At 39.1% G+C, this 18707-nt stretch overlaps 1 protein-coding gene across 3 annotated transcripts in view; it reads left to right on the top strand.

The window, feature by feature from the left end:
• Positions 1–12079, top strand: part of sfmbt2 (Scm like with four mbt domains 2) — a 60427-nt gene extending 48348 nt beyond the window's left edge. For all 3 annotated transcript variants that reach the window (XM_005745655.1, XM_005745653.1, XM_005745654.1), the window contains 7 exons: positions 765–904; positions 1361–1470; positions 3606–3781; positions 3939–4108; positions 9219–9503; positions 9825–9947; positions 11203–12079. In XM_005745655.1, the coding sequence (XP_005745712.1) occupies positions 765–904; positions 1361–1470; positions 3606–3781; positions 3939–4108; positions 9219–9503; positions 9825–9947; positions 11203–11343 (1145 nt within the window). In that variant the 3' untranslated portion in view covers positions 11344–12079. The remainder of the gene's footprint in view (positions 1–764; positions 905–1360; positions 1471–3605; positions 3782–3938; positions 4109–9218; positions 9504–9824; positions 9948–11202) is intronic.
• The last annotated feature ends 6628 nt before the right edge of the window (positions 12080–18707 follow it).

Genomic DNA, 18707 nt, shown 5'->3' with positions numbered 1-18707 from the left:
CCCCCCCCCCCCCCCCCCAATTATCTAACATGTTATAGTGTTTAATACCCCACGCAGAATGCTTTAAGCAAGCTGTCTGCCAGCTGGTAGTAGAGCCTCACTTAACAGTCTTTCGTATGTCAACAAAAAAAAGCGCCTCTTCTCTTGAGCCTTTTACGTCTGCCTTTCCGTGAACATTGTAGGTTAGTTTACATTATTTTACAGCTATATTTTAATTTCCATCGTGCTCCCTTACTGTCCCATAGTTCTATTTTTTTCCTAATTCTTTATTGATTGCTGTGCAGCACTTTGGTCAACATCTGTTGTGCTTAAATGTGCTATATAATTAACTTAACTCGATTATATAAGTGGCTTTAGTCCGCCTAGGCTTGCTGCTGACTCTGCAAGTTGATTTGCAACCATGGCCACACATACAGACAAACGTTTGTTCCTATTGGAGAATAATTTTCTTTCAACCTGACATTTTCCACCAGGAATAATGAGATGTTGTGACCCATGGCTACTTAAAGAAAAATCCGAAAACTAAGTGTAATCTGTTTACTCTGAAAGCTTCCTTGTACGCTTGTGCACTCTCTTCTGTTTCTCTTTGATTTTCCAAATGCGATGTTGGTTTCAGTTTTTTCCAGAATATTTGTTTCAATGTTTTATTTATGGTTTCAAAATTTGTAAGAGAGATATTATTTGGACTATGCCAGTATTACATGTAGCATATTTATTTCCCATAGTGGTGAACATCCATTTTTCCTTCTTTTCTTCTGTCCTAGGTTCAGCTAATGGAAGATACTGCTGCTCCAAGATTTTTGTCAACCACCGCTGTTTCTCAGGACCCTACCTCAACAAGGGACGCATCGCAGAGCTGCCGCAGGCTGTCGGACCTGGAAAATGCACACTGGTCCTCAAAGAGGTGGGCTGATGTCAAAAACAGGTGGGGGGGAGGTTATATAGAGGAGCAGGTTTAATCAAAGGGTTGCACACTTTCAAAGAGAGAGGTGGGCCAGCAGAAATTGACAGAGGGAGGAGGTAAGAGACGGAGGCCGAGACAGCGATGTCTTGTTAACCACCTGCCGTTTCCCAGCAGCACCTTCATTTTAATGTGAGGAGCTGTCAGTCAGCAGTGTTTACTGTTATACACCGCCACCACCATTTGGGAAAACAGCCTTTTAATTTCTCTAGAGACTGTGTGCTCTCGTGCACTTTGTGCAGGTGTGAGAATGTAGCTTTCTCCACAGTTTTTTGTGATCTGTATCTTTTCTTTCACTTTCGCTTGGATCCTCATTCGTGTTTGTTCACTTTTGTCTTGAGTTGTTCACATCAAGCAGGAGTTTATTTGTCTTTTTCTTTGTTCTGTTTTTGCTTCCAGCTGCTGAGCATGCTGATCAACGCTGCCTACAAGCCTGGACGAGTATTGAAGGAACTGCAGGAGCTGGAGGATCAGAGCTGGGACTGCCAAGAGGAGACCCTCAAAGCCAAGTGAGGGGAAAGGAAAATACAAAACAAAAAATGGCAGGGGAACAACAATGAACATGTTCTTTTCTCATTTCATTTGCTCCACTCCTGTTTTGGTCATGGGCCATTGAATTTCATAATAAATCATCACTATCTTTCCTAAAAGGGCCCTGTGTCCCTCCCCCTCCTCTCGTTTCCTGCGAGGCCATTTTCCCTGCCCCTCTTTGAATTTTTTATGTTGTTTTTTGTTGCTGCAGTATTTGTGTAAGGTCTGCATTTTCATCCACTGCTGGCTGCACAGAGCCAAATTATTCCACAGCTTCAGGCTGCGTGCTCGGTGTTTTCTAATCGAAAACGGCCCCATTTTTTCCGTCCGAAACGAGAAAGAATCAGGCAGTCATGAGTCTGAGTGAGTCACCTGTGCTGGCCCGCAGAGCACAGTGATCACATTCACGCACGAGTGTTTTGACAACTCGCCAGAGGATTTACTTTTAATTTTCTGGGGCATCTACCACCCAGAGAGCCAATTTATTTCTGACTCCAAAGTGGAGAAGGTTCAGTACACAATTGAGTTCAATTAAGCAAGAGCAAAAACAAGTTGACAGAGAGTACATATTTCTCATTAATTAATGGATCTTGTTCCTGTTTGGTTGTAATTTTCTTCAGATTGTTACTTAAAATTGAGGTCCTGATGGAGCACATCTCAGGGTCACTGTGTGAATTAACTCTCATGGCGTGTCATAATCATTACAGGGCTTTTTTAAATAACTTGGCATGATTTCATAGATTATATTAGTGTTTAAAACATAAGAAAATACATTGGTAAGCAAAGTTTATATCACAAATGTTGCAGAATATCTGCAGTTTTTAAGCTATTGCAGATTTGCAGCTTTTATAGTTTTTATTTTTATTTTTCAGTTTTCAGTTGATAATCAGTAAAAATCAGACATTTTAAGGTGTTAATGTGGAGAATAGTTCCTTGTGGGCAGCAGTCTGTTCATTCCTACAAGTTCTAAGAGCAGAGTTAATGCTGATCCATAAAAATAAATTAGTAAGACAAACATAGTTAATAATTAAAAGTAACTGAATAAATTGAATTGACTGACTTAGTATTAACTGATTTGACCGTAGTTGCTGACTGCTGGTGCATTATGTTAGTTTGAGACCTCTAAAAGCAGAAGAAAGAGAAAATCAGTATTTTGTTTGTGTGTTTTTGTATCGTTTTGTTTGCTTCTTCTGCTCCTTGACTACCACAAGCCGCGTTCTCCTTTCATTAGGACTGCCTCATGTAAGTGAAAATTGTATCTATGAAAATTATGAGTTAGACGCACTGCTCTGGAATTCCCCTCATCTAACCTCCCCTCAGAGTCAACAATGGGCTATAGTACCAGATAAAGATATGTGTCTCATTTAATGATTAATGGTTAAACAAAGAGATCAGATAAACTCTGCTGCATGTTTAGAAACCTTTAAGTCATCCTGTCCTGTCAGAATTAACATATCAGCTTTGCATTTTATAAGGGTATAAGACTTCATTTAACTATTTTATTTTCTATTAGGGCTTTAACTTGATTTTGATTTTCCTTAACAGTTGCAAATTAAATGATTAGTCATTCAGTCTATGACATGAAAAATTCCTTTTCTGATTTCTGTAAGCACGTTTATGTTACACAACAGAATGTATTGAAAGAAATTTATCGATACAACTAATTGAAATGTGACTTTGTTGATGTGTTTTGGTTTAAAATCAAACTAAACTGCTGTTTCACTAATGATTTATTATTGGATTTTAACCTAATAACCTCCAAAAAAAAGAAAGTAGCACAGACCAACATTAGTTTGTAGGTCATTATATTTTTTTCTTGCCAGCAGCTCCGCTCTCTTTGCCCGACCTTAGCCATTATGTGGGATATTGCCAAATTGACCCTTCATCTCACTCCGTTCTCCTGAATCGGCCTAATCAACCGAACAGTCTGAAGTCATGCGGGCTGTCGTAAAACTGCCCGTTTTTCACATCCTTGCTGTGCAAGCAATCATCATTCACCTATGAGTGCTTTGATGGATCACAGATAGTTTAATTAGCCATTGTCCTCATAAGTAAAAGTAATTCTTCACTGACAATGTCCCTCTGTCTTCCCTTTCCTTCCTCCCACACACAGATATAAAGGAAAAACGTATCGTTCCACCATACGGATTGTCCGCCTAGCAGACCAGATCCCAGATTTCTGCCGTAAAGTGTGTGTGAAACTACAGTGCTGCCCGAACCTCTTCAGCCCCATCCTCGTTACTGACAAGTGCCCAGAGAACTGCTCCGTCCAAACAAAAACCAAATACAGTGAGTCTCTGTAATTATACGCATCACTTCCTGCGCCACAGCTATGAAGGAGACCCAAATCAAAGCTTGTGATGCTGCAGAGTGTATAATTGCCCTGGATGAGTGGCTAAGTTTTGTTTTGGGTGCATTGTTTTCAACATCTGCTCTGCGTCCACAGCCTATTACTATGGGAAGAAGAGGAAGCTATCCAAGCCCACTGCAGGAGAGGAGACAGCAGAGGGAGAGCTGGCCAAGCCGACGCGCCGCAGGAAGAAGAGGAAAGCTATCTTTGTGCAGAAGAAAAGACGCTCCTCTGCTGTGGACTACACTCCCGCTGGCTCCCCGCAGGTTAGAAAACACCTCACTTCTTCACTTCTTCCTCAGTCCTTTATTTTGTCTCTCATAACAAGTGTCCTGTGCACTGTGACACAGCAGCAGGTACACTCACAACAAAGTGCACAGTGTATAAATTATAAACAAAATCACATGTGAATATAGAAAATGCGGGGTAAAAGAGGAGCTTCTCATGCAGGTGCCTTATGCAGATATATCCACTGCTGGGCACTGAGTTATTTATTGTAGCTAAAAATAGCCACACATCTGGCACAGAAAGGTTGCAGTCAATCACATTATAGTTGTTCATTTAATATGCAGATGCCACAGAAGTACCGTCTTCAGGCATCAAGTCTGCATTTGTGTGAGTTTTAAAGCGTATTATATGACTACCTCACAGGTTAAGGCCTCAGTTAGCTTTAGCATATTAACACAGGGATAAGGTCAGTTTTCAGTGAAAGCAGGCATGAGTTCATTCTCTAGTTTTAACAGCCTACACAGGCGTTGCATTCAGTGCATTTTATAGTGGACCTCTGAACCATGATGTCTAGGCTCCTCCTGGAATATTTTTATATGAAACTGTGCAAAGTATGGGAGTCTAGCTAGACTGCCTCAAGTGGCCATAAGAGGAGCTACAGGTTTTTGTTTTGGTTTGGTTCAAGCCATCTTGAATTTTTTCAAGATGGCTGCAAAGTGGTGAGATTTGCTTCTAGAAAGGCTTTGGTTGTACTACAACATGGCGCCGTGGCAACAAGGAGCTTTTGAGTCACCATAGCAATGAAAGAAAACCAGCACAAAAAGAAACATTCCACCTGAGACTGCTAACATCATCAGTTTCAACAAGACTCGTGCCTGCTGGATTAAATGAAGAGTCGCAGAACTCTGACTTAAACAGACTCTCATCATGCCCGTCCTCGCTCTGGGTTTCATCTTGGGTTTGGTCATCACAAAATCTGTAAGAAAACTCGCGCAGCTGTTCCTCAAAGAAGAAGACGAGGCAAGCAGAGATGAGGAAATCACTCCAGGACCTTCTGGTGCCGTTGTCCAGCAACGTCCTCCTGATCCAACAACAATCAACAACCACGTCCGGCAGAGACACCAGAGCAGCTTTACGTTCAGCCTGAATATTGGGTTGAGCACGAATACTGGTCAGCCAATCACATTGGACTAAATAAACATGTGATGACTGATATGCTCAATATTGTGTGATATATTTATCAATAACATCAGTAATTTGCAAAACTACTTTTCTGTTTTTAAAAGCTTTTCACAATTGTCTGAGACATTTCTATTGAATATTACTCCTCATGGCTTTTGCATGATGAAGTGAGACAATACCATCGTTACATTTGTCACAGCAGAATGAAATGGCTGATTTAGGTCATTTTTTGTCCTGGTTAAACAGATTTAGAGTCCTTCAAGAAACTTCTCAGAACTCGTGTATTAAGCAAAGCCTTTGACCTCTAGCCTTTTTTTGTTTATTTATACTCTTTTGTAAAGCGTCCTTGGGTTTCTTGAAAGGCGTTACACAAATCTAAGTTATTAAGTATAACACAATGCTACACGCTCACAGTTTCAGAGCGTTACGGCTTCATTAAGTGCTTAATCCAGACCACTGTACAAATGCCATAGTAATCTTATGTTATCGGTACAGGAAGAGTATAAACTGGCATGACTTTTTTACTACAATCATGAGTGGAAAGGTAAAATATAATGTCCACAGCACAGCTGAAAGGTTCCTGCACCTCTGCTATGGGTAAGCATCAACACAGCTGAAAGAGTATTTGCTTACATGCTTCCTGTTTTGGGTTTTAATGGGCTCTTTCGGGGCAAGGATCTTTAGCATTTCTGAAAACTCGCATGGATTTCTATTCTGGATCCCTTGAGTGCCATACCTCCTCCTCACGTAATGTCTGTTGCCATTTAAATGTAAATATGATTATCTGGAGGCCACAGCCTAGAACAATGCTAAGCATGCAGCGCCTCAGCAGAGAGAGAGACAACCTTTGGATTTGCATCGATCAGGCGGCAATGGAGCAGCATTCTGACAGCCTTTGAGTCCTGAATTAATAGAAATTCCTGTGTCCTGTCAACAAAAGACAGTTTTATTATTCATTATGTCTTTTGTCATTTGTCACAAAGGATTTAAGACACATTTCTCACCATATTTGTTTTATGACTAAATGATCAGTGTTTATCACTCATATTAGAGGCCAGTCCAGCTGATATTTAGAGAAATGGGAAAATCTACTTTTATTAAAAGTGTATATAAGCACTTAATCCGCCTTTTAATACGCCCACTGTGCAGTCTGGATGAATGAAACAATAGAAGACACGCAGAACCTTTCACACCATAGAAAGCAAGTCAGGATTTGAATAAACTGTAATTATTTTAAAAGGATCTGTTAATTTCAGTGTGCACTTGTCTCTCTTCTTGCGCTCCCGCTCTGTTTATGAAAAACAAACTGTCACTCTGTGGCTAGAAAACATGAAGCAGAGTGGGGATAACATAATAATAAAAATTCATGAGGGTGAGATGTCCTTGTCACTGCTGCTGTGGTTAAAAAAAAACAAAAACAAACATTTCAGAAAACTTTTAGTCACATTTTGTTTGTGTTACACCTTTTTGTGCAGGTTGAGTTATTTACAGGTGAATAAAGAGGTGGTATTACGAATAAATAGATTTTAGATACATAGATTTTTAAAAGTGATCACTTAAAATATTAACACATACTGTAGAATAGAAAGTAAAAAAGCAACATAAAAGTTAAAAGAAGGCCCTGAGAGATTTTAGTTTGTGTCTTAATTTATATTCGTATACTACGTGTGAATATGCTGCAGACCGCTATATGACAGGGATAAAAAGACAAAATCTGACCATTCATCTTCCGGTTAAATAAGGGGAGAATAGTTGATAAGATTAGAATAAATAAATTATTATGACTGTTAAAGATGACCAAAAAAGACAGATTTAACATTAACAGTTCTGATGACGATACAAAATTAAATATAAAATAAATGCTGACCTGAAAGTCAGGCTGAAAGATAGATTCGTCTGGAAAAATATTAGACTTGTGCAACAACATAAATACATTTCAAGACGCGTAACAACAGACTTCTGTACTAACACCGACAGTGATTACAGGAAATTATCGCATTCTTAAATTTTGGTCCTCTGCACTTGGGCAGTGTTGCTGAGTTGTTAGCAGGAGGGCAGTACAACCTGGCATGTTGGATAATAAAAAGCTGCATTAGTGTAGCTGTGGTGTTCGCACAATAAAATTTTGTGGCAAGCGTACCCCACTGTGCCTTTGAACCGGCAACTAAAATTAAATCTGTTTCTTCTGTTCTTCAGCTAACAGCAGGAGAAGTTTCCATTTCTTGCATCATAAATACGTCTCCCAGATTGCTGTCTGTGTCACTTTTAAACCACAGGAATATGTTTTTAACACCAGTGAATGAGCAGGTAGCATCTTCTATGTGACTGTATTATGATCAATTGACCTCAGCACTCTTTATTACAAGAAGACTTTTTAAATGTTGCAGATTCCTCCTTAAAATCCACAGTGAAACTCAACAAGCCAGTTTAGCAGGGAGTTAAGGTCTGCTTTAAATCAGAGAAAGCCCAGATGGACAGATAATCCAGAATAAGTGGGAGTATTCTAGCAATAAAGTCAATAAATTCAACATATCCAACTAACATTACATGAAACCTACTGTGGTAATTACTTAGGTTCAAATGTGGCCCAAACAGGATTTGGAGCACCTAACCTCAGAAAATATTACCAGTGTATTACCAGGCAACAAGCGTAACCCTCAAAAAACTGAAACAACAAAAAAAAAAGAATGAGCTTCATTGCTCACAAGTTATGAAGTAAAAAGTGAAATTTTTAGCTTTTTAACCCCAAAATCGTATCCTCCAGCACTCCTCCAATACTCCAAGTGTTTATACCAGAAGTTTGGAACACTGCATTGCTTGTCAACAAACAACATAAAAGTAGTGTAAATATACCTGCATAATAAGATAAGAGAGAGATAAGATAAGATAAGATAGAACTTTATTAATCCCTCGGGATTCAAATATTCAAAATTTCTGGTTTACTAATAATAAAGAATTCACGTGGCAACATTTTATTGCAGTGGCTGGCTGAGGTTAATCTAGTCTTACCTGTTTTATGTACTTGTGTCTATAGGAAAGCATGATAACCCAAACCCTAAATTTACCAAGTTACCTTCCTCATTACATTAAAAAAAAACACACATTCATGTGGCCTCAACAAGGATGGCGGTTGCTGGGAGGGAGGGAATCGTTAGGCTGAAAGTATAGTTTATGCGTGAGGTGGTTCAGCAACATTGTGGAGTTTTACTGGCCGGACTGGTTGGAAGATTGTTTCAGTCCTAAAGAGAAACACAAAGTGATTGAATAGATAACCTGCTCATGTTAATGATCGTTTCTGTGCTCTGGCATCTGTGAGGAGTGGCTTCTTTTCTCTGTGTTATATCACTGCAGACTGACATGTAACCAATTACATGTCACCAGATTAGCAGATCTATCAAATCATTTATACTATTAACTAATTTTTTGCATGAAAAGCTGTTTTTATCTCAGTCAGCTACAGTCGTAATATTTAATAGATATTTCTGTCTACATTTAAATTGACGTAGCAGCTTCTGGTTAACGTAAAAGCCTCTGCTTTGTCTGTGTAAACAAGAAACTTTTGGCTAATGTCATTAAAAGAAACTTCAGATTTCAGTCCAGCTCAAATGTTTCCTCTACTGTTACACCAGTGCGTTTCAGCCTTTTCTAACAACATTTTACCAAAATGATCCCAACAAAATGCTGTGAAAACATTTAGGAGGCATAAACATTCAAGTTCGGCTTTTGTAAGCAGCTTTTGTGCTGATGTTCAAATTAAAAATTTCTGTATTTACTGTTTATCCACAGCTTTTTTACAATTCTTTTGCTTTTAATTATTCCACAACTCTCATTTGACTGGTAAATTGAATAAATTGCTAAACTTGGTGAATAAACATTGAGACAAACATTTCTGCATGATATGCATGATTTCTGGGACAACTGTGAACAACAGAGCCCCTCTAACTCCCTTCTTTCTCCCCTCTCCAGGACAGTGATGAGGGAGAGGAGGACGAAGAGATGGCGTTGCAGTCAGGCAGCGAGGGCACCAGCTCGGAACCTCGCGAGGACCACACAGACACCTCATCGGTGGAGGTGACCAGCAGCCGTCCTCGCCGGGCCACGGCGCTGCGCAGGGCCGTCAGCGCGGGAAACCCGGCACTCGGCCCGGCGCTCAGCCCGGAGGCTCCCGCAGGTCGCAGGAGGTCAACTCGCTCACTGTCTGCGTACAACCAGAACAGCAAGTACCAGCCCGCCAAAGGACAAGACATGCAGGTAAAGCAGAGAGGCTACAAAACAGGTTCCCCATACTCTGGTTCCCCATACTCTTTATGACAAGCAAGTTTACTGATATTAATGCATCATATTTTTGGTACACTTAATTATATGTAAAAGTAATAGTGTCGAGAGGAGAGTAAAACAGCTCCATCACGAGCTTCTACACCAGAAAAAAATCAACGATGGGGGGATTTATCACATCAGGATTTTGCATCATGATTTATCCTATCCACACTGAAATAGTTGAGTGATTAACAGAACCCAGAGCAGTGTGTGCTACCCTCTAGTTCACAGTGTGCCTTTTATGTGCAACTTCAGGTGGAGGAGGAGGACGGTCAGCTGGTTTTGGACAGAAACCCTCTGGAGTGGAGCGTAGATGAAGTCGTCCAGTTCATTAACTCTACCGACTGCGCATCTCTGGCTGGCATTTTCCAGGAGCAGGTAAACAAAAAACAAAAACACAATTACTGTTAGGTATACATGTCAATAAAAGTGTTGCTTGTTTGATAAATAGGGGCTGAAGGTGCAGAATAAAGTAACTAAATTTCAGGGGTTGAGCAAAAATGTAGCATTAGAGAAATCATAGATATTTTTAGACAGAGCCCCTGTTTTCAACTGTCTGTGTACAAACTCTTCTATAAATTGTTTTAATATATTTTTCTTGATGGCCCAGTGTTTGGTTAGATACAGTGTTTGCCTCACTGATTGGTTTAGGTGGCAACAATGTGGGTTTCTTATTAGTTTATTTTAGAGCGATTAACTCGACTGACTTCAGCTTGTGTGTCTCTCCTTGGACTGTGTGTGTAGAAGGAGGGGAGGGGCTGTCTTTACACACAGAGTAGATAAACACACACAGAGAAACACCTCAGTGTAACCAAGACAGTAAAAGCCAGCAGAGACTCTCACATATTACACTGAACACAGACGTGATAAATAACATGTGTGGATATTATATTTTTAACCCCTTATTTGTTTCTGTGAGGTGCAGTGGGTACCAGCTTTTCTCAGGCAGATATTTATCCAGCTACAAATGACATCTTCTTCGAGCGGTCGATTATTTTCTGCTTTTTTGGGGGAATAAAATTGTTTACTTCATATTACTGCACATTTTAATTGGTTTAGAAAGTAAAGAACAAAAAGAGAATTAATAATACAAAAATGTGTGAAATCAGGATTTAAGCCTTTTAAAAAACCATTAGTAACATTTCTTGTTTTGTTACTTAGAGACTTTTTGTAAGGTTATTATAGTAATTTAAACATGTTTTAGTTAAACTCAAATGGAAATAAAACCTAGCCTAAATAGTCTAAAGTGAAATGAGATTGTGTACTTACAAACAGAGTGAGTTTTGTTTAGTCTGGTGATTTGGTCACATTTGTCAAGAAAACCAGCCAATGAAGGCTTTGCTCAGTGTGTTGAGATTAGAATGGCAATGTTATTAAATGTGTCGAGTGCTTTCATTATCATATTTTATTAGAGCTTTGTTTTGAACTTTTCAACTTAGAATCTAACAAATACTTTATATAAATACACTAAAAATAAAAAAAAACTCATCCTTAGACTGTTTGAAACTAAACTGAAGCTCTAATTTTGTATAAAAACGCCCTCTGCAAGCAGCTTTTTTTGAGGTGAAGTACATTACAGGAGTTTAAGCTGAAAGCTTCAAACCCTGAATATTTCTGTTTAACTTGTGTGCAGGACATCGATGGTCAGGCCCTGCTGCTGCTGACTCTGCCCACAGTCCAGGAGTGTATGGACTTGAAGCTCGGGCCTGCCATCAAGCTGTGTCACCAGATCGAGCGTGTCAAAGTTGCCTTCTACAAACAGTACGCCAACTGATGGAGGAGCAGTGACAGGAGCAAGCCTGGAAATGTTGGATTACGTGGATTTCCAAATTATTTTGGCAGTTGGTTACTTTGGATAAGCACACACCGAGGGACAGCAGGAGGATGTTTCCAGATGAGAAGCTGAAGGATTAATTTCTGGGATACTATCTGTGTGACAATGATATGCAGTACCCACGAAAAACAAAAAAACTTCCTTACTGTCGACTCCGGCAGAACCGAACACACTGAGCTGATCTGTGTGCTCTACTGATCTGTGAAGAAGCTGAGGACTTGTTTTTTTTTTTCTCTTACTTTTCATTTCCATTTGATTTGTCATAGAGGAGCATCATAGCAATTAAGTTTTAAAAATTATAATCATGAAGAGTTTTCCCTTTTTTTCTGTGTGGCATAATCGGTTCAGAAAATATAATCGGAAAGTATTTAACAAACCAAGAATTAATATATTTGGAATATTTATTGTTACCCTTATTTATAAGGAGTGATTATCCATTTGGATTTTTAAGGAAAAAAATTGGAGATGTATATCACAATGTACGTATTAGCTAATCTTTATTGAAAACGGGAAACTATGGTATGAATTTATTCAGTTCAAATAAGCATCCCATGTGTTTGAGAGAAGAACACACTGGAATAGTCTTACTCTCTTCTCATTGTTACAGTCACATGAATCAATCATGGAAGCTATTTTGTGTCCATCTATGCAATTCTGTTGCAGATATTTTTGATAAGTAAGAAAATAAATTTCTATTGATTTTTATCTGTTTTTCTTGTGCTTTGCTTTTCAGTTCAAACACTAATAAACATAAACTGAAGGTTCCTGACAGCATGACATATTCACCTGGTATAAATGTATTTCACTCCACTTTTGCCTTTAGAACTTAATTGTATTTTTTATGGAACAAATTCACAGAGGTGCTGGAAATTTTCCTCAGAGATTTTGGTCCATGTTGATATGATAGCATCACCCAGCTGCTGCACATCCATGATGGGACTCTCCTGACCCACTAAATCCCTAAGGAGCTCTATTCGAGATCTGATGACTGTGGAGGCCATTAGAGCAGAGGTCTCAAAGCTTTTTTGCGCCACGGACCGGTTTATGTCCGACAATATTTTCCTGGACCGGCCTTTAAGGTGTCGCGGATAAATACAGCAAAATAAAACCAGTGCCGGTACCTAAAAAAAGAAGATTTATTCATAACACACGGGAAAAGACCCAGGGAAACAAAGTTAACGATAAAAACGATTAAAAAAATACGTCTAAAAACCCTTAAATCCATAAATTTCACACCTGAGCCTCAGCTCTCGTGGCCCGGGTACCGCTGCATTAGAGTACAGTGGACTCACTGTCATGTTCAGGAGAACAGTTTAAGATGATTTGAGCTTTGTGACATGGTGCACGAGTACACTGTGGTAATAAACAAATAGACAGTCAAATTCTGAACCTGCCTGAATGTAGCAGCAGAAATCACAAGTCGCTATTGAATGGTCTTGTTTTTGTGAGTGTGTGAACATTTTAGGCTGAGCAGCACTTGGTGTGTCTTCTGCTGCAACGTTCATTGTGTTGTGCATTTAGAGATACTCTTCTGCATACTTTGGTTGTAAAAAGTGGTTATTTGCAGTCTGACATCAACAAGGCATTTTTACCCAGAGAACTGCAGCTCACTGGAAGGGTTAGTATATAAACGGTTACAATAAAAAAATAGAAAGCCAAAGTTTAAAATAGTGCAGTGAGCATATATTCATATAACCCCTGGGAGCAAGAAACTCAGGTGGCACATTCATGTGTGGGGCATTTGTGGCGGAGCAGTCTACCAACTGAAAGGTCAGTGGTTCAATCCCTGACTCCTCTAACCTGTAGCATTATGAGGGGCAGCCAGTGAGAAGAAAGTCAGTTTCATGGATGCAGAGTAGAAATGAAATACATCTCCTCCCTCTGCTTTTTCTGGAATCACACATCCTGGACTCCTCGTCTCATATTATACTGATGTGTGGTACAACTACATCATATACATAGTTTTGTTTATAGCTGTGTTTCATGATCTCAGGTGAAACGGTTGTCATGGCATTTTTATATTCAGGGCTATTTTTAAAGCCTGGTGCAACATGACACAATAAATATTTTTATCACACACCCACAAACAATGATGAACAACCAGTTGTTTTACACACCGAGTGCAAAACTTTTTTCTGAAGGACACACCTGGGCATCCTTGGTTATAGCTCCTCCATGCTGTCCTCAACAAACTGAGACGTCCTCCAGCATGGTGCACTGAGATTGATTTCCATGTTATAGACCGAAGGACAAATGAGACGAGGAGGCACAAATCACAGAAATGAGAAAAGCCTCCTGTCTCAGAGGATAACGTAAGGTGCTACAACAAAGCCCTGTATAATATAAATGAGGATTATTTTGAACTTTGAATAAATAAAGCGACGCAAAAGTGACTCTAGTAGAGTCCAAGAATAGAAACTATGGAGATGGAAATAAACACAATAGCCTCTTTAAAAAAAAACACACAAAAAAAAAGAAGTAGTTTTCACACATGATGGTTTACATGTAAAATGTTTGTTACTACAAGGTGCTGTCTGAGTGGAGTACAGGAGGCAGGACACATGGTTGGTTATCCACTTCCCACATGGGCACAGTTGGACTTTATACAGATTTTGCACTAGGCAGCTGGGAGGTTGAAGACCGCCTATATCCAAACCACACTCGGCTCAGCTGCTTAGAAACAATTTCCAGATTGTAACTCAAGGTCACTTGCTAGTTTTATGAGAAGCCTCTTTAAAGATGACTTAAACTATGATGAATTTACAATACATTTGTGTGCAGTATTTGTATTTGTAGTTATCAGCTCACAGCGTGTTAGCAAGACATTTCAAAGTCCAACCTTAATGTAATCAGTCATCATTCACTTTATCTAACTATTGGTGAGCAGTTTAACCAAGTTTAGCAACACATGAGCTCTTGGTTTCATTTTTTTATTCTTAGTTTTCACTAATACTCATTCATAGCCATTAAATATACATTTAAGTTAGAGCTTTTCATATATGGAGCTATCTGTAGCTGTTTTGTAGAAGGTGAAGGGTTAGCATATAGGCCCTGATGCATGGTGAGACATAGGAAGCCAGACGTCTCTGTGGTTAACAAAACACACATCAGCACTACTCCAGGTCACAGTTTAAAGAGGAACCGCACTCTGTCGTTGCTGCTTTGGGGAAACATTTAACGCTCTGCTGCTGGTTTTACTTTCATATAAAATTACAAATGAATTATTTGTCATGTTTCCACTGATAAGAATGAGTGAAGAAATTTTAATTAAACGCCACAGCAGTTAAGAAAATGTGAAACTAGTGCTTCCTAAGAGTGGTTGTATTAATGAGTAATTAATGAGGTTAATGGTGGAGTATATCACTAATTGACACGCCAGGATCCTTTTGCAGTTGCTTGACACAGTAAAAAGAAGAAGAAAAAGAGATATATTAAAATACTATTAAAGTAGAAATAACAATATGTTTAAAAACAACAACAGATTAGCTCAAAGTAATGTATAAATAGCTGGAAAGTAAAGTAGTAGCAATAGAAAAAGTTTGAAAATGCAAAACATAAGGTAAAAACGTAAAAATGTAAGCTAATATTAGTGGGAAGTATAAAACTTTAGCTAAATGTGAGGTGTATAAACAACTAAATCAGTGGGATGTACTGAAAAGTGGTGTGCACGTGGTTTAAAGTGTGAGCTAAAAGCAGTGGACAGTGATATCATGATCATGGGACTAAAGCTCCTCTGTGCAATTTTAAGCTACTTGTGTGTCAAAGGTTGGGGTTGTATTTAGTCAGATTTAGAGCGTTGTTCATGAAATAAAGCAAAAAGTAAAAGATTGTGCAAACATGGTACCAATAGGAGATTAAAAAAAGAATAAAACAAAAACTAACATGAGGTTGGAAATATTAGCCAAGTATAAGGGAGAAACAGGCTGATTGTGGAGGGAAAAAACTGTGGATAAATGGTTAAAACAACTGAAAGTAATGGATCAGTGATAAAGAAAATGAAAAATAATGTACATAGAAAAAAATAAAGCAGTAGTATTCAGACAAATAGGTTGCTGTGGATCTGGTTATTATAAAATAAAAACAATGAGAAAAAAGCAGAGAGACACTAATGTACTTCACAAAACACAAATCAGTTACAAAGGAATTACTCAGGCAATAAAAAAACATTTTCAAAATTGAACAAAGGAAAATGCCACTAAGTTATTTAAAACTGAACAATGTAAAAATAAAAGAAAAAAGGAGAAGAAGAAGAAGTAAAAACGGGCAATTTATCCCTTTTCTTTAAAACATAATGTGTTTTTATACAAAGTGTATCCATGCACGCTCTCAGACAGCGATCACTTCATTACACACAATTACAATCCTTCATTCAAAACCCACTTCCAATTCTGTTCAGCAGGCCGACTGGTCAGGAACATCCAGCTAGTCCAGTTCTAGGCTGGACCTTTGTGTTTTATTATCACGAGGTCCTAAATGTTCAGGGAAAAGGTCTTGGTTCTTCCATAACAGTGATTATAAAGATTCCTCCCATATTAGCTTTTCTTTATCACCTCGTTGTTAAAATTGAGATGCTGTGTCATGACCTTAAACTGGCCGTTCATGCTGAAAACCCTCCAATGTAGCTGAATTACAAGGGCCAAAATTTCTCGACACTGACGTGAAAGACTGTCGTCAATCATTACAAACACTTTATTGCAGCTCTTGGTGCCAAGGGTGGCACAACCAGTTTTTAGGTTTAGGGGGGACTGACTTTTTCGCACAGGGCCAGGTAGGTTGAGATGCTTTTCTTTGTTTAATAAATGAAATCGCAATTTAAAAACTGCAATTTGTATTTACTGAAACATTTAATTGTTGCAAATATGCAAAAATCTAAGAAATCAGGACAAGGCCCAACGCTTTGTCACAGCACAGTATACAGTCCCAGAATAGTATTGACGGGTGTTGCCGCTATGACTCTTTTGGAAGCTTCAGCATTAGTGTTTTGGCATCACCATGGTGGTTTTTTTAGAGCCAAAACTGACCATATTTGTGGTTAAGGATGTAGTTAGAGTTATGAGCTCATGCTATCAAGCTTGGCAAGCAAGTTACATCTATAAACTAACTGATAAACAGATACAGCAGGAATAAAATAGCACGATTTGACCTGAATGAGTTGCACCACACGAGTTATTTAATTTCATTTGATCAAAAGGGGGTTCAGTTCATCGAAGGTAAGGACTAGCAGACACCCATCAGCTGGAGCTGCCTGTCTCAGGATGCCTGCCAATCAGTGCGCCCACACACTGTGTTCAGATTGATGAGTTATAAAAGATTACACGCCACTCTGAGATGTTATAAAGCAGGACGTTTATCGTGAGCCAGCCTTCAGTGGCCATTAGAGAAACTGCTGTTTTGTGCACTTTGTGCACCTGAAGCTTACACTTGTAAATTCTGAGATTCCTTGTGATGTTATGCTAAATAAGTGAAGATACGTTTAACTGAAATTCAGGGTACAGCCGCTCTCCTGCCTTTACTCTTAGCACAGCTTGGAGAGGTTGACATGGAACGGATTGAACTTGGTCGCCACTCTGTCTCTCTCGCTGGGCATCGCTTCCTCTCACTCTCACTGAGTTGTTAGTTCACTACATTCATAATCATCCTTGCAGGTCTTGCATTACTGAAGCCTTACACTTCCATGCTTCACCACATTTCATCCATGTGTGACCATGTGATTCGTCTGTGTGTGTGTGTGTGTGTGTGTGTGTGTGTGTGTGTTGTGGACGCCATCTTCCAGACACACCGTGCTAATCTTTTTTTAACAGAATAAGAAATGATAATAGAAAATGACCTGCTAGCTTCAGTTTATCAAACGAGTCACTATGTAAAACGACGGAGAGACGTTTTATTGGTAGAACAGTTCATGGTGGCGAAATAAAGGCAATTACCCTGTGCGTGGCGATGATGATGGCTGTTTCATGTAGCAACATCAGTGGAGGTAACGCTGTGTTAGTCATGCATGCAGCACATGACCTGATGGGCTGATTAGTTTACACCGCTCTCTGTCAAACAGAGAAATTCATAAAAGCAGTGATTCACATTCAGAGTGTATTCTGATGTGTCGTGCCTCGCTGCCTCTCTCTATGGCTGCAACTGAATTAATTTAATAGCTTTCTCTCTCTCCTCCTCTCTCTCTCACACACACACACACACACACACACACACACACACACACACAAGTACACACAGCGCTCACCCAACTCTGACACTTTGTATTGAGTCACTCTGAAAAAGCTGCTACCTTATATTCTGTTGCCTGGCAACCTCATATCAAACGTCCGCTTTGCATGGTTTTCCACCCCGTTGTGTGTGAATACAAACTAAGTCATGACAGCAGAGGAGTAAACAGACGTTTGAGTTAAAGGGAGGCCCTGAGTAAGAGCAGACACGGAGTTTATGTTTCACATTCAGCTGCTGTGGTTTTAATAGTTTCAGTTAGAGGTGGTGACACATGTAACGGTTTAACAGGGCTGACAGGAGATCAAATAATTGTCAGTCACGCTGCCTGACTAACTCATCAAAGCTCGTGTTAGTCTTTGATACGAGACAGTTTATCAATGAAACACAATTCAAAATATTTCTTTTGTTCACGCAGGAAACTGCTCAGTTAGACAACTTAATATCAAGTGCTTCAAATATCTGAAAATGTATTTCTATTTGGCAAAATTGCTAGTGCTAGCTGATAGTAATCTCAAAATGTCAACACAATTTTCCAGGTCTGCCACACTTTAAGACATGGTTATATATGTTATGTTAAATTCTAGCCATGTAGACATCATATATGTGAATTGAAGTTCATAAAAGCCTAAAAAAAGTGCAAAAACTGCAGTTTTCCTACCAGCAGCTTGAGGTGGGCCATAAAAATGAGTATCCTGCGTTTGTGGCCCACAAAATCCTCGAGCCACCCATCATTTCTTTATATGTTGGTAGGAAAATGGAAAATAAGAGTGGCGAGTACATAAGACAAAAACAGTTCCTACAGTTATAACGAGCCAGAAAAATCAATATTATTTAGGATGACTTTTATTTTCCAACCAGGCTAAGCTCTGAAGTCTTTAAGTAGTCTTCAGGAATAGTTCTCCAGGCTTCTTCAAGCACATTTAGTTGAGGTCCGGGTCTGGGGAGGCCAATCCATGACTGATAGTTTCCATTGTGTGTTTTTCTATATGCTTTCACTACACTAGTGTAACTGTCCCTGAGACAGTTAAAATAAAGTTCTTTATTTGATATGTTTCTGTGATAGATTCATGCTTAATTTAGTTCATTTA

The sequence above is a fragment of the Pundamilia nyererei genome, unplaced genomic scaffold, assembly GCF_000239375.1.
Source record: "Pundamilia nyererei isolate P.nyererei 1_Seehausen unplaced genomic scaffold, PunNye1.0 scaffold00162, whole genome shotgun sequence".
NCBI lineage: Eukaryota > Metazoa > Chordata > Actinopteri > Cichliformes > Cichlidae > Pundamilia > Pundamilia nyererei.
This window is presented reverse-complemented; position numbering and strand designations above follow the sequence as displayed.